The sequence below is a fragment of the Mustelus asterias genome, chromosome 14 (assembly GCF_964213995.1).
Source record: "Mustelus asterias chromosome 14, sMusAst1.hap1.1, whole genome shotgun sequence".
Taxonomy (NCBI): domain Eukaryota; kingdom Metazoa; phylum Chordata; class Chondrichthyes; order Carcharhiniformes; family Triakidae; genus Mustelus; species Mustelus asterias.
In genome coordinates this window covers 87918966-87932892 of record NC_135814.1, presented here as the reverse complement: position 1 = coordinate 87932892, position 13927 = coordinate 87918966, and the positions used below count along the sequence as shown (strand labels likewise).

The 13927-nt window shown below is 49.1% G+C and overlaps 2 protein-coding genes across 2 annotated transcripts in view; one reads left to right on the top strand and one right to left on the bottom strand.

Moving 5' to 3' along the window:
- lancl1 (LanC antibiotic synthetase component C-like 1 (bacterial)) overlaps window positions 1–13927 on the bottom strand; it is a 683707-nt gene that overhangs the window by 205565 nt on the left and 464215 nt on the right. The window lies entirely within an intron of this gene.
- cps1 (carbamoyl-phosphate synthase 1, mitochondrial) overlaps window positions 1–13927 on the top strand; it is a 147117-nt gene extending 133190 nt beyond the window's left edge. Inside the window, exons 34-38 of the mRNA XM_078228805.1 lie at window positions 2699–2797; window positions 4209–4268; window positions 6391–6503; window positions 11407–11536; window positions 13763–13927. Of these exons, the coding sequence (XP_078084931.1) occupies window positions 2699–2797; window positions 4209–4268; window positions 6391–6503; window positions 11407–11536; window positions 13763–13864 (504 nt within the window). The 3' untranslated portion in view covers window positions 13865–13927. The remainder of the gene's footprint in view (window positions 1–2698; window positions 2798–4208; window positions 4269–6390; window positions 6504–11406; window positions 11537–13762) is intronic.

Sequence of the window (13927 nt, the reverse complement as noted above, 5' to 3'; positions counted from 1 at the left end):
GCTCTATCCCTCAGCGCAGCCCCGCTCTGTCCCTCAGACAGTGCAGTCTCACTCTGTCCCTCAGACAGTGCAGCCTCACTCTGTCCCTCAGACAGTGCAGCCTCACTCTGTCCCTCAGACAGTGCAGCCTCACTCTGTCCCTCAGACAGTGCAGCCTCACTCTGTCCCTCAGACAGTGCAGCCTCGCTCTGTCCCTCAGACAGTGCAGCCTCGCTCTGTCCCTCAGACAGTGCAGCCCCGCTCTGTCCCTCAGACAGTGCAATCCGCTCTGTCCTCAGACAGCGCAGCCTCACTCTGTCCCTCAGACAGCGCAGCCTCACTCTGTCCCTCAAACAGCGCAGCCCCGCTCTGTCCCTCAGACAGTGCAGCCTCACTCTGTCCCTCAGACAGTGCAGCCTCACTCTGTCCCTCAGACAGTGCAGCCTCACTCTGTCCCTCAGACAGTGCAGCCTCACTCTGTCCCTCAGACAGTGCAGCCTCACTCTGTCCCTCAGCGCAGCCCCGCTCTGTCCCTCAGACAGTGCAGCCTCACTCTGTCCCTCAGACAGTGCAGCCTCACTCTGTCCCTCAGACAGTGCAGCCTCGCTCTGTCCCTCGGACAGTGCAGCCTCACTCTGTCCCTCAGACAGTGCAGCCTCACTCTGTCCCTCAGACAGTGCAGCCTCGCTCTGTCCCTCAGACAGTGCAGTCTCACTCTGTCCCTCAGACAGTGCAGCCTCACTCTGTCCCTCAGACAGCGCAGCCTCGCTCTGTCCCTCAGACAGTGCAGCCTCGCTCTGTCCCTCAGACAGTGCAGTCTCACTCTGTCCCTCAGACAGTGCAATCCGCTCTGTCCCTCAGACAGTGCAGCCCCGCTCTGTCCCTCAGACAGTGCAACCTCACTCTGTCCCTCAGACAGTGCAGCCCCACTCTGTCCCTCAGACAGTGCAGCCCCACTCTGTCCCTCAGACAGTGCAATCCGCTCTGTCCCTCAGACAGTGCAACCTCACTCTGTCCCTCAGACAGTGCAGCCTCACTCTGTCCCTCAGACAGTGCAGCCCCGCTCTGTCCCTCAGACAGTGCAACCTCACTCTGTCCCTCAGACAGTGCAACCTCACTCTGTCCCTCAGACAGTGCAGCCTCACTCTGTCCCTCAGACAGTGCAGCCTCACTCTGTCCCTCAGACAGTGCAGCCTCGCTCTGTCCCTCAGACAGTGCAGTCTCGCTCTGTCCCTCAGACAGTGCAGTCTCACTCTGTCCCTCAGACAGCGCAGCCTCACTCTGTCCCTCAGACAGTGCAATCTGCTCTGTCCCTCAGACAGTGCAGCCCCGCTCTGTCCCTCAGACAGTGCAGCCTCACTCTGTCCCTCAGACAGTGCAGCCTCACTCTGTCCCTCAGACAGTGCAGCCCCGCTCTGTCCCTCAGACAGTGCAGCCTCACTCTGTCCCTCAGACAGTGCAGCCTCACTCTGTCCCTCAGACAGCGCAGCCTCACTCTGTCCCTCAGACAGTGCAGCCTCACTCTGTCCCTCAGACAGTGCAGCCCCGCTCTGTCCCTCAGACAGTGCAGCCCCGCTCTGTCCCTCAGACAGTGCAGCCTCACTCTGTCCCTCAGACAGTGCAGCCCCACTCTGTCCCTCAGACAGTGCAGCCTCACTCTGTCCCTCAGACAGTGCAGCCTCACTCTGTCCCTCAGACAGTGCAGCCTCGCTCTGTCCCTCAGACAGTGCAGCCTCACTCTGTCCCTCAGACAGTGCAGCCTCACTCTGTCCCTCAGCGCAGCCCCGCTCTGTCCCTCAGACAGTGCAGCCTCACTCTGTCCCTCAGACAGTGCAGCCCCGCTCTGTCCCTCAGACAGTGCAGCCTCACTCTGTCCCTCAGACAGTGCAGCCCCGCTCTGTCCCTCAGACAGTGCAATCCGCTCTGTCCCTCAGACAGTGCAGCCTCACTCTGTCCCTCAGACAGTGCAGCCTCACTCTGTCCCTCAGACAGTGCAGCCCCGCTCTGTCCCTCAGACAGTGCAATCCGCTCTGTCCCTCAGACAGTGCAATCCGCTCTGTCCCTCAGACAGTGCAGCCTCACTCTGTCCCTCAGACAGTGCAGCCTCACTCTGTCCCTCAGACAGTGCAGCCTCACTCTGTCCCTCAGACAGTGCAGCCTCGCTCTGTCCCTCAGACAGTGCAACCTCACTCTGTCCCTCAGACAGTGCAGCCTCACTCTGTCCCTCAGACAGCGCAGCCTCACTCTGTCCCTCAGACAGTGCAGCCCCGCTCTGTCCCTCAGACAGTGCAGCCTCACTCTGTCCCTCAGACAGTGCAGCCTCACTCTGTCCCTCAGACAGTGCAGTCTCACTCTGTCCCTCAGACAGTGCAGCCCCGCTCTGTCCCTCAGACAGTGCAGCCCCACTCTGTCCCTCAGACAGTGCAGCCTCACTCTGTCCCTCAGACAGTGCAGCCTCACTCTGTCCCTCAGACAGTGCAGCCTCACTCTGTCCCTCAGACAGTGCAGCCTCACTCTGTCCCTCAGACAGTGCAGCCTCACTCTGGGCTGTAAATCTAGATTTTGTGTATCAGCTTTCTGAGAGCCTTTAACCCATAACTCTCGGACTCCCAGGTTATTTCTACCACAGAAAGCAGTGGCAGTTTCATTTCAGGGCAGTCTGTCGGAATGTATAGGTATTTATTATTTGATAAATGATCGCTCTGCTTCTCTTTCCCAGGTCGCTTGCTTTGGGCCAAATATTTACTCTGCATTCCTGAAAGCAATTCTCTCCACTGGCTTCAAGTTACCTCAGAAAGGGATTCTCATCGGAATTCAGGTACGGTCTGAAATCCAGCGTCAGCCTCACCCACAGGAAGCCTCCTGTACACTGTGTGTATTTACACCCTCACTGTTCACATCGGGTGTATTTATAACCACACCCATATCACACCCTTGGTTTGGGTCTCTGCTCTTACGGCCATGTCAAGTATCCCAGCCTGCTGTGTACAAATGAAGTCTTCCTCTGCGAGGCCACCTCCCAAAGAACACTGTGCCCAATAACAATTGTTGATACTGTGCACCGTTCTGCACGATGAAATGAGAGCTCAGAGAATTTTTACAAGCAAATTCCTGGAGCGACAGGTATCCGGGCACCAGAATATAAGCAATAGGAACAGAGGATAAAATCATGATTGATCTTCGAGATAACTCCACTCCTGTGCCCTATCCCGATATCCCTGAGTCCTTCAAAAATGTAGATTGTGGGAGGTTCGGTCTCTTTATGGATAACACCTGTTACCAAGAGCCAGAAATTTTTTTTATTCATTCACATGAAGTGGGTGTCGCTGACTGGTCCAGCATTGATTGTCCGTCCCTAAATGCCCCCCCATTTCAGAGGGCAGTTGAGAGTCAACCACATTGCTGTGGGTCTGGAGTCACACACAGCCAGACCACGTATCTGCCGTGGTGGGATTGGAACCCTGGATCGCTAGTCTAGTGACGATACCACAATGCCACCACCTCCCCAACTGAGAGCTGATTGGCTGTGCCATGCTGAACTAACCACTGCATGACAAGTTTTATCCCTTTTCCTCGGTTTTCTCGGTGTACAGGGGAGGCGATGGCCCAGTGGTATTATCGCTAGACTAGTAACCCAAAAACTCAGCTAACGTTCTGGGGACCCGGATTCGAACCCCGCCCAGGCAGATGGTGGAATTTGAATTCAGTAAAAAAATCTGGAATTAAGAGCTGATGACCATGAAACAATTGCCAATTATCGTAAAAACCCATCTGGTTCACTGATGCCCTTCAGGGAAGGAAATCTGCTGTCCTGACCTGGTCTGGCCTATGTGTGACTCCAGAGCCACAGCAATGTGGTTAACTTTCAACTGCCCTCTGAACAAGGGCAACTAGGGATGGGCAATAAATGCTGGCGAGCCAGCGATGCCCATGTCCCACAAATGAATTTTTAAAAATTCTCTGAACCGCATCGAAAGCTAACATTCCGACAATATTGGAGTCCATTTCGTCTCTGAACCTGGAGAGTCAATGGGCATCTTCAGCTTACACAGAGCTGCGGAGATTCAGGGTGTCGACTAACAATGAAATCCACCAACAGATACTGACAGAAGAGCGGTCAGGTCTGTAATGCAGAGATCCTCTCTAACAAAGACTGATGTCCAGATTAGAATAGTTCCAGTCACTCCGACTGATCCGAGATTCTTACTTTAAACTTATTGTTTTCACAGAGCTCCTTCCGATCAAAGTTCCTCGACACGGCACAGCAGCTTCATGAGCAGGGATACAAGGTGGGTCTTCAAGTACATAGAACATAGAACATAGAACATTACAGCGCAGAACAGGCCCTTCGGCCCACGATGTTGCACCGACCAGTTAAAAAAAAACTGTGACCCTCCAACCTAAACCAATTTCTTTTCGTCCATGAACCTATCTACGGATCTCTTAAACGCCCCCAAACTAGGCGCATTTACTACTGATGCTGGCAGGGCATTCCAATCCCTCACCACCCTCTGGGTAAAGAACCTACCCCTGACATCGGTTCTATAACTACCCCCCCTCAATTTAAAGCCATGCCCCCTCGTGCTGGATTTCTCCATCAGAAGAAAAAGGCTATCACTATCCACCCTATCTAAACCTCTAATCATCTTATATGTTTCAATAAGATCCCCTCTTAGCCGCCGCCTTTCCAGCGAAAACAATCCCAAATCCCTCAGCCTCTCCTCATAGGATCTCCCCTCCATACCAGGCAACATCCTGGTAAACCTCCTCTGCACCCTCTCCAAAGCCTCCACATCCTTCCTGTAATGTGGGGACCAGAACTGCACACAGTACTCCAAGTGCGGCCGCACCAGAGTTGTGTACAGTTGCAACATAACGCTACGACTCCTAAATTCAATCCCCCTACCAATAAACGCCAAGACACCATATGCCTTCTTAACAACCTTATCTACTTGATTCCCAACTTTCAGGGATCTATGCACACATACACCTAGATCCCTCTGCTCCTCCACACTATTCAAAGTCCTCCCGTTAGCCCTATACTCAACACATCTGTTATTCCTACCAAAGTGAATTACCTCACACTTCTCCGCATTAAACTCCATCCGCCACCTCTCGGCCCAACTTTGCAACCTGTCTAAGTCTTCCTGCAAACTACGACACCCTTCCTCACTGTCTACCACACCACCGACTTTGGTGTCATCAGCAAATTTGCTAATCCACCCAACTATACCCTCATCCAGATCATTAATAAATATTACAAACAGCAGTGGCCCCAAAACAGATCCCTGAGGTACACCACTTGTAACCGCACTCCATGATGAATATTTACTATCAACCACCACCCTCTGTTTCCTATCCGCTAGCCAATTCCTGATCCAATTTCCTAGATCACCCCCAATCCCATACATCTGCATTTTCTGCAGAAGCCTACCATGGTGAACCTTATCAAACGCCTTACTAAAATCCATATATACCACGTCCACTGCCTTGCCCCCATCCACCTCCTTGGTCACTTTCTCAAAAAACTCAATAAGGTTAGTAAGGCACGACCTACCTGCCACAAAACCATGCTGACTATCACCTATCAATTCATTACTCTCCAAATAACTATAAATCCTATCCCTTATAATTTTTTCCAACATCTTGCCGACAACAGAAGTGAGACTCACCGGTCTATAATTCCCGGGGAAGTCTGTGCTGGGGAGGGAATGACAGTGAATCCAAACTGTCCACGGTATTCCCAGTTCAGGTACAGCAGTGGATCCATGCACTGCTTACTGAGAACCATTACAGCAGAAAGCCTGCGATTGGAATGATCTCAGCTCCAGATTGTGGAGAAATGGACTCTGCACATTCTCCCCGTGTCTGCGTGGGTTTCCTCCGGGTGCTCCGGTTTCCTCCCACACTCCAAAGATGTGTGGGTTAGGTCAATTGGCCATGCTAAATTGCCCCTCAGTGTCAAGGGGATTAGCAGGGTAAATACGTTGGGGTTACGGGGATAGGGCCTGGATGGGATTGTTGTCGGTGCAGGCTCGATGGGCTGAATGGCCTCCTCTTGCACTGTAGAGATTCTATGAACACCGTTTTCCTGCTATGTTCCTGGGAAATGCATCGGAGACGTACAGGAGGAACAGACCCACCTCAGCTGCTGATTTGATCTTTTCCTCCTCCCTCCTCACCCGGGGAGCGATTTATGTTGGGGGCCTGTCTACAGCCCCCTCATCTCCTCACCCATATTGTTATTCTTCCTGTGTGAGCCCTGACAGTGTCAGCCAGGCTAAACACCTTGGTTAACCAATGGCCCCTACTGTGCATTTGAAAAGAATATCATCTTTTATTTGGTGTAAGTGTTGCAGCGGACAATATGGTTGTGCCCGATGTGAAACCTGCTCTGTTTTTTTGTTGAAGCTCTATGCGACAGAAGGAACGTCAGCTTGGCTAAATGCCAACGATGTGCCCACAGCACCCGTGTCGTGGCACACAGCAGAAGATCACAGCTCCTCAGCCCCTTCATTTACCAAGTGAGTGCCTGCAGTGATCCTCGGAGATACTTTATACAGTTATCTGAGCAGAGCCATTAGATTCTTAGTGAATTCAATCCACCTTTCTCTATGTAAATGCTTTTAACGCACTGTCCTCGACTCAGTTTGAAGATCCCCCTTTAAAGGCCCACAAAGCGATGTAATTTGCAGAAACTTGTCTTGGTGAGTACTTCAATCCGAGTCAAGGCCAGCTTTGGACAAAGAGGTTTCAAAACTAGCATTAAGGATTGAGAAAACTTGACACATGCTGGAAATAACTTGTATCTAAAATTCCGGAACCTTCAACTTTCGCGCTAAAATGTAAACCTTACCCTGCTGACTTTCAGGCACTGCTGTCTCACAGCGCCAGGGACCCGGGTTCGATTCTGGTCTCGGGTCACTGTCTGTGTGGAGTTTGCACTTTCTCCCAGTGTGGATTTCCTCCCACACTCCAAAGAAGTGCAGGTGAGAGGCATTGGCCCTGCTAAATTGTCCATTAGTGTCCCAAAGTTTGTAGGTTTGATGGGATTAGCCATGGGAAATGTGTGGGGTTTTGGGGATAGGGCAGGGGAGAGGGCCTGGTAAAATACTCTATTAGAGAGTCGGTGCAGACTCGATGGGCTGAATGGCCTCTTTTGCACTGCAGGGATTCTATGATTTTCAAACTGGGTTTGACAATATGCCACATAATAGGTCACTTTATAATCCCTGTGGGATTGAAGGGAAGATCCTGGGTAGATAAGGAATTGGTTGCTTTGTTGTCGGTGGAAGGATATTACAGGGTATGGGCAGCATCTCATAGCAGTCGGTTTTATTTATATTCCTGATTGCAGTTAAAATATTAGGCGTTCAAATGTATAATCTGTGGCTTCTTAATCATTCGCTACATTTAGTTCTAAATCATTAGCATGTACCACAGAAGACAAGGAAGCAAGTGTGGAGTCGTGCAGAATCCCAGTGGAAACACCCTTCCAGTCACAAAACAACCTTTGCTTCTGGTCACTTAGTCAACTCGAAGGGCAGTACAGGGGGTGGCACAGTGGTTAGCACTGCTGCCTCACAGCACCAGGGACCTGGGTTCGATTCCTGGCTTGGGTCACTGTCTGTGTGGAGTTTGCACATTCTCCTCATGTCTGCATGGGTTTCCTCCGGGTGCTCCGGCTGGGAGGGGTTGTTGCTGGTGCAGGCTTGATGGGCTGAATGGCTTTCTTCGACACTGTAGGGATTCTATGATTCTAACTTTGAGCTCAGCTTCCCTCATTCCCTTAGATCCCACAGGCTTTCTTTAGTCTTAAATACGTAAACGTGCCAACAGCCTCACTGAAACCCATGTAGACAACATGGAAAGTGCGATCCTCATCGACCCTCCTTCCCCCCTCAAAACGTTGAATCAACTTGGGCACCAGATTTCCTTAACACAGCAATGCTGACTGCCTTTGATACCTAGAAACTCGAAATAGGAGTAGGCCATCCAGCCCTGCTCCGCCATTCATTTTGATTATGGCTGATCATCAAATTCAATATCCTGATCCCCCTTTCTCCCCATATCCCTTGATCCCTTTAGTCCCAAGAGTTATATCTAATTTCTTCTTGAAATCAGACAATGTTTTGGCCTCAGCTACATTCTGTGGTAGAGAATGCCATACATTCACCACCTTCTGGGTGAAGAAATTTTTCCTCACCTCAGTTCTAAAAGGTTTACCCCTAATCCTCAAACTATGACCCCTAATTCTGGACTCCCCCCACCATTGGGAACATTCTTTCTGAATCTACCCTGTCTAATCCTGTTAGAATTTTATAAGTTCTATGAGATCCCCTCTCACTCTTCTAAACTCCAGTGAATATAATCCTAACCAACTTAGTCTCTCCTCATATGACAGACCTGTCATCCCAGGAATGAACCTGGTAAACCTTTGCTACACTCACTCTATAGCAAAGACATCCTTCCTCAGATAAGGACACCAAAACTGTGCACAATACTCCAGATGTGGTCTCACTAATGCCCTGTACAATTGCAGCAAAACATCCCTATCCTTATACTCAAATCCTCTCGCTATGAAGGCCAACATACCATTTGCCTTTTTTACTGCCTGCTGCACCTGCGTGCTTACTTTCAGCGACTGATGCACGAGGACACCAAGGTCTTGTTGAGTACCCATTTCTCTCAATTTACACCCATTCAAATAATAATCTGTCTTCCTATTATTGCTACCAAAATGGATAATCTCACATTTATCCACATTATACTGCACCTGTCATGCTAATGCCCACTCACTCAGCCTGTCTAAATCATGCTGAAGCATCTCTGCATCCTCCTCACAGCTCACCCTCCCACCCAACTTTGTATCATTGCAAATTTGGTGATAATACCTTTAGTTCACTCTTCCAAATCATTAATATATCATGTGAACAGCTGGGGTCCTAGCACAGATCCCTGCGGAACTCCACTCGTCACTGACTGCCAATCAGAAAAAAAAACATTTATGCCAACTCTTTGCTTCCTATCTGCTAACCAGCTTTCTATCCATCTCAAGACATTACCTGCAATCCCACATGCTTTAATTTTACATAGTAGTCTGTTATGTGAGACCTTGTCGAAAGCCTTCTGAAAGTCTAAATAAACCACATCCACTGGTTTTCCTTGGTCAACTCTACTAGTTATATCCTCAAAGAATTCCAATAGATTCATCAAGCATAATTTCCCCTTTGTAAATACATGCTGACTTTGTCTGATTATATCACTGTTTTCCAAATGCTGAGTTATGAAATTCTCGATAATGGACTCTAGCAACTTCCCCAGTACCGACATTAGGCTCACTGGTCTATAGTTCCCAGTTTTCTCTCTACCTCCTTTTTTGAATAGCGGACTTATATTAGCTACCCTCCAATCTGTAGGAACCAGACCAGAGTCCAAAGAATTTTGGAAAATAACCACCAATTGATCTACTATTTCCAGGGCCACTTCCTTACGTACTCTGGGATGAAGATTATCAGGACCTGGAGATTTATCAACCTTCAATCCCATCAATTCCCCCCAAACCATTTCTCTCAGCACTTCTGGCACATTGCTTCAGTCTTCACAAAGGAAAACATGAATAAAGTACAAATTTATTTCCTCAGCCATGTCTTTGTTCCCCATTATGAATTCTGACTGTAAGGGGCCGACATTTGTTTTTGTCAATCTTTTTCTCTTTACATACCTATAGAAACTTTTACAGCCAGTTAAATGATCATTTAGAATTTTCCAGAATTAGAACGATCAGAACTTTTCCCATTGCCCAAGTTAGGCTGACCGGCCTGTATGGTCTTATCTTTTTCCCTCCTTCCCACCATTGGTCCTCAGGAATGTTCCTGTTCTCTGGCACCTTGAGTCCATTTCGCCCAGGCCTGACCATTCATCACTTTCAAAGATCTCCTTCCTCTCGCACAATATTTATGTCACCCAATCAGAGGGCTGGTTGCTCTTCAAATCAACAGCGCCACCCAGAGCAGTGGCCACTGTTGGGACTGCAGTCAGCAATGGAGGCTCCGAGGGAGAATTTGAGACAACCTTGTTGTGGATCATTAGACAGGCCCCTGGTGAGGGAGGGTGAGTGTGAAGGGATGTCAGGGGATCTCATGACCCTTGCTGCCAAGCAGAGCCCTGTTGGATACAGAGTGCTGGAACAGGAGTACATTCTCCATCCCAGCCTGTGGAGAGATCTGTCAGGGTATACCAGGTGCCCCACATGACTTGGGGCACCCCATGTGCAGTGGTGGGATGAGGCCTTTAAGTGGCTCTTACTTGGCCACTTAAAGGCATTAATTAACCAAGGAGCTGGAAGGCTGACCTAACTCAGAGACAGTTATTCACAGGGAGCTGGGAAGGTCACACTCTCCCGTTCCGGGTCTTCCCACCCCTTCCCCACCTCCCAGTCCACTCCCTCGGGGTATTGAATTCAGCCTGTTGGCTGGTGAATGACACCCTGGTGGGGAGAAAAGTCACTTTCTTCCCAGCAGACCAGCATTAATTTCCTCAAGTATGCATAACCTTCCTTACAGGAATTATAAAATAATAATTCTGAACATAATAGATGTGCAAACAACCCTACCCATTATTGGACAAGACACATTGGCACAGAGATAATCTTTAGCTGTTCCTGCTTCTTTTGAACCTGGACTGCTCACAGACTATGGGCCTTCCTTTACATAATACTCCTCTGTGGGCGGCAGCATGGTGGCACAGTGGTTAGTATTCATCCAGCAAAAGGCACTCTTCAGTTAGAAAACTTACTCTAACAGATAAATCAAAGAAAAAGAAACTTCATTTCTCCAACACTTGAAGGCTCACTCTGGGCCATTCCAAGCTCCCCAACAATTCCCAACAGGTTCTTATTTATACTGAGTCAGCTGATCATCACATCATTCTGTCATTGGTTACATAGTTTACCGGGTCAGCTGACTCTTACAGCTTGTTACCATTGGTCACACTACAACAGATCCAATGTTATCATTGGTTACATTCTAACAGTTAGCACTGCTGCCTCACAACTCAGGGACCCGGGTTCGATTCCCGGCTTGGGTCACTGTCTGAGTGGAGTCTGCACGTTCTCCCCATGTCTGCGTGGGATTCCTCCGGGTGCTCCAGTTTCTTCCCATAGTCTGAAAGATGTGCTGGTTAGGTGCATTGGCCATGCTAAATTCTCCCTCAGTGTACCCGAACAGGCGCCGGAGCATGGTGACGAGGGGATTTTCACTGTAACTTCATTGCAGTGTTAATGTAAGCCTATTTGTGGCACTAATAAATAAACTTTAAAAATAAGTGAAGATAAATGGAAGTTACAATGTGCATTTGGTAGAAATGAGTTAGATTTTGGCTGTTTCTGTCTGTATCTACCATTGACCCTCCTCCGATCTCTTCCAGACTAATTCACGACGGAGTCATTGACTTGGTAATTAATCTGCCCAACAACAACACCCGCTTTATGAGGGAAAACTATCTGATCCGAAGGATGGCCATCGATCATGCGATCCCCCTCATTACCAATTTCCAGGTAACTATCATATCTCCCCCTGGTACACCCAGTAGAAATGATGGGAAAGGTACTGGGTGTTTGATACAGGGAGTTAAACACATTGGCAAGAAATTGCAGTGGGGAACGTGTCACCCCTAACAGCGAGTGGGGAGGGGGCGGTGTGGGGGGAACAGTGCCTCACTGAGGGGATTCAGAATTGAAGAGAGAGGACCCAGTGTTTTTGCACACTATTTCATTCCTGTCAGAGTGCAGTAGTATATAGGATGCAGCTTGAAGGATTCCCCATCCCGCTCGCCACGGGAATTGTAGTGGGCGGGACACAGACCATGCAAAGGTCTGTTGACCTTGGGCAGGATTTTCCGGCCTTGGGGTGAGCACGCTCGGAAATTCCCAGCTGTCATTTCTATCTCTCCCTAACATGTTGTGTAAGGAGGCTGCTTGTGGGATCTTGCTGTGCACCAATTGGCTGCATCCGTTCCTATATTACGGTAACAATGCAGAAACAGATGGGGAGAAAGAGGAGGAGAGTCATAGAGTTCCTGAGCACAGGAGTCCCTTCGGCCCAGTGTGTCTGTTCTGCTATCAAACACACATCTATTCTAATCACATTTTCCAGCACTTGGTCCGTAGCTTTCTATGCTATGGTGTTTCAAACGCTCATCTAAATGCTTCTTAAATGTTGTGAGGGTTCCTGCCTCTCCCACCCTTTCAGGCAGTGAGTTCCAGATTCCCAGCACCCGCTGGGTGAAGAAGTTTTGTATTGCTTACCCGCCCAGGGAAGCCACCATGGGGGAAGGCTTGGAAAATGCCACCTGATGTCTTTGACCTCCTGTTTGCTGGATCGAGAGCAGTCCTGCTCCATAGTCCAGTGTTTGTGTTTACACCAGGCTTCCCAGGTTCAAATTGCCAGATCGCTGTAGAGGGGAATGAATGTCCCTGAATGTTATAGGTTGGAAACAACAGGCCAGCACCCATCTCCAGGTCACTCCATCCAATCTGACATCAAATCCTAAATGACACCCACTGTTTCTCTATTTCTACCCATTCCAACCTCTATCTTCAATGCATCATGTGTCACAGTGGCACTGTGGCACAGTGGTTAGCACTGCTGCCTCAGAGCCCCAAGGATCCGGGTTCAATTCTGGCCTCGGGTGACTGTGTGAAGTTTGCACTTTCTCCCTGTGTCTGTGTGGGTTTCCTCCGGGTGCTCCAGTTTTTTTCCACAGTCCAAAGATGTGCGGGTTAGGGTGATTGGCCATGTTAAATTGCTCTCTAGTGTCCCAAGATGTGCAGGTTAGGAAGATTAGTGGGTTAAGTGTATTTGATTTGATTTATTATTGTCACATATACTAGTATACAGTGAGAAGTATTGTTTCTTGCACGCTATATAAACAAAGCATACCGTACATAGAGAAGGAGAGAGTGCAGAATGTAGTGTTACAGTCATAGCTAGGGTGTAGAGAAAGATCAACTTAATACGAGGTAGATTCATTCAAATGGCAGCAGGGAAGAAGCTGTTCTTGAGTTGGTTGGTACATGTCCTCAGACTTTTGTATCTTTTTCCTGACGGAAGAAGGTGGAAGAGAGAATGTCCGGGGTGTGTTTGGTCCTTAATTATGCTGGCTGCTTTTCTGAGGCAGCTGAAAGTGTAGACAGAGTCAATGGATGGGAGGCTAGTTTGACTGAAGGACTGGGCTTCATTTACGACCCTTTGTAATTTCTTTGGCAGAGCAGGAGCCATACCAAGCTGTGATACAACCAGAAAAAACACTTTGTATGGTACATCTGTAAAAATTGCTGAGAGCTGTAGCGGACATGCCAAATTTCCCTAGCCTCCCGAGAAAGTAGAGGCGTTGGTGGGCTTTCTTAACTATAGCGTCGGCATGAGGGGACCAGGACAGGTTGTTGGTGATCTGGACACCTAAAAGCTTGAAGCTCTTGACCATTTCCACTACATCCCCATTGATGGGGTAACAGGGATAGAGCGGGAGAGAGGGCCTGGGTAAGATCTTTTCCCGTCCCGCCCGCTATGAATCCTGAGGCGGACCATACAAAGCTCCATTGACCTTGGGCAGGGGTTTTTGGGGCGAGGGCAGCCGGAAAGTCCCGCCCAGGGAGCTGGTGCAGACTTGATGGGCTGAATGGCCTCTCCTGCACTGTCGGGATTCTATGTACAAGATGGTCAGGATTCAGTGTTTGTTTAAAATTTGATAATGTTATCGATTTCCTCCTGCATCCCGTCAGGTGGCAAAGCTTTTTGCTGAAGCAATCAAACACTGCGGCAAACTGGATTCCACCAGCCTGTACCACTACCGAGAAAACAGTGTGATCAGAGGATTGCAGTGAGTGCCTGCCTGAGCCTGGCTACTGCAGATCCTCACTCCGTGTACAAAGTCGCTTCCTTGATAC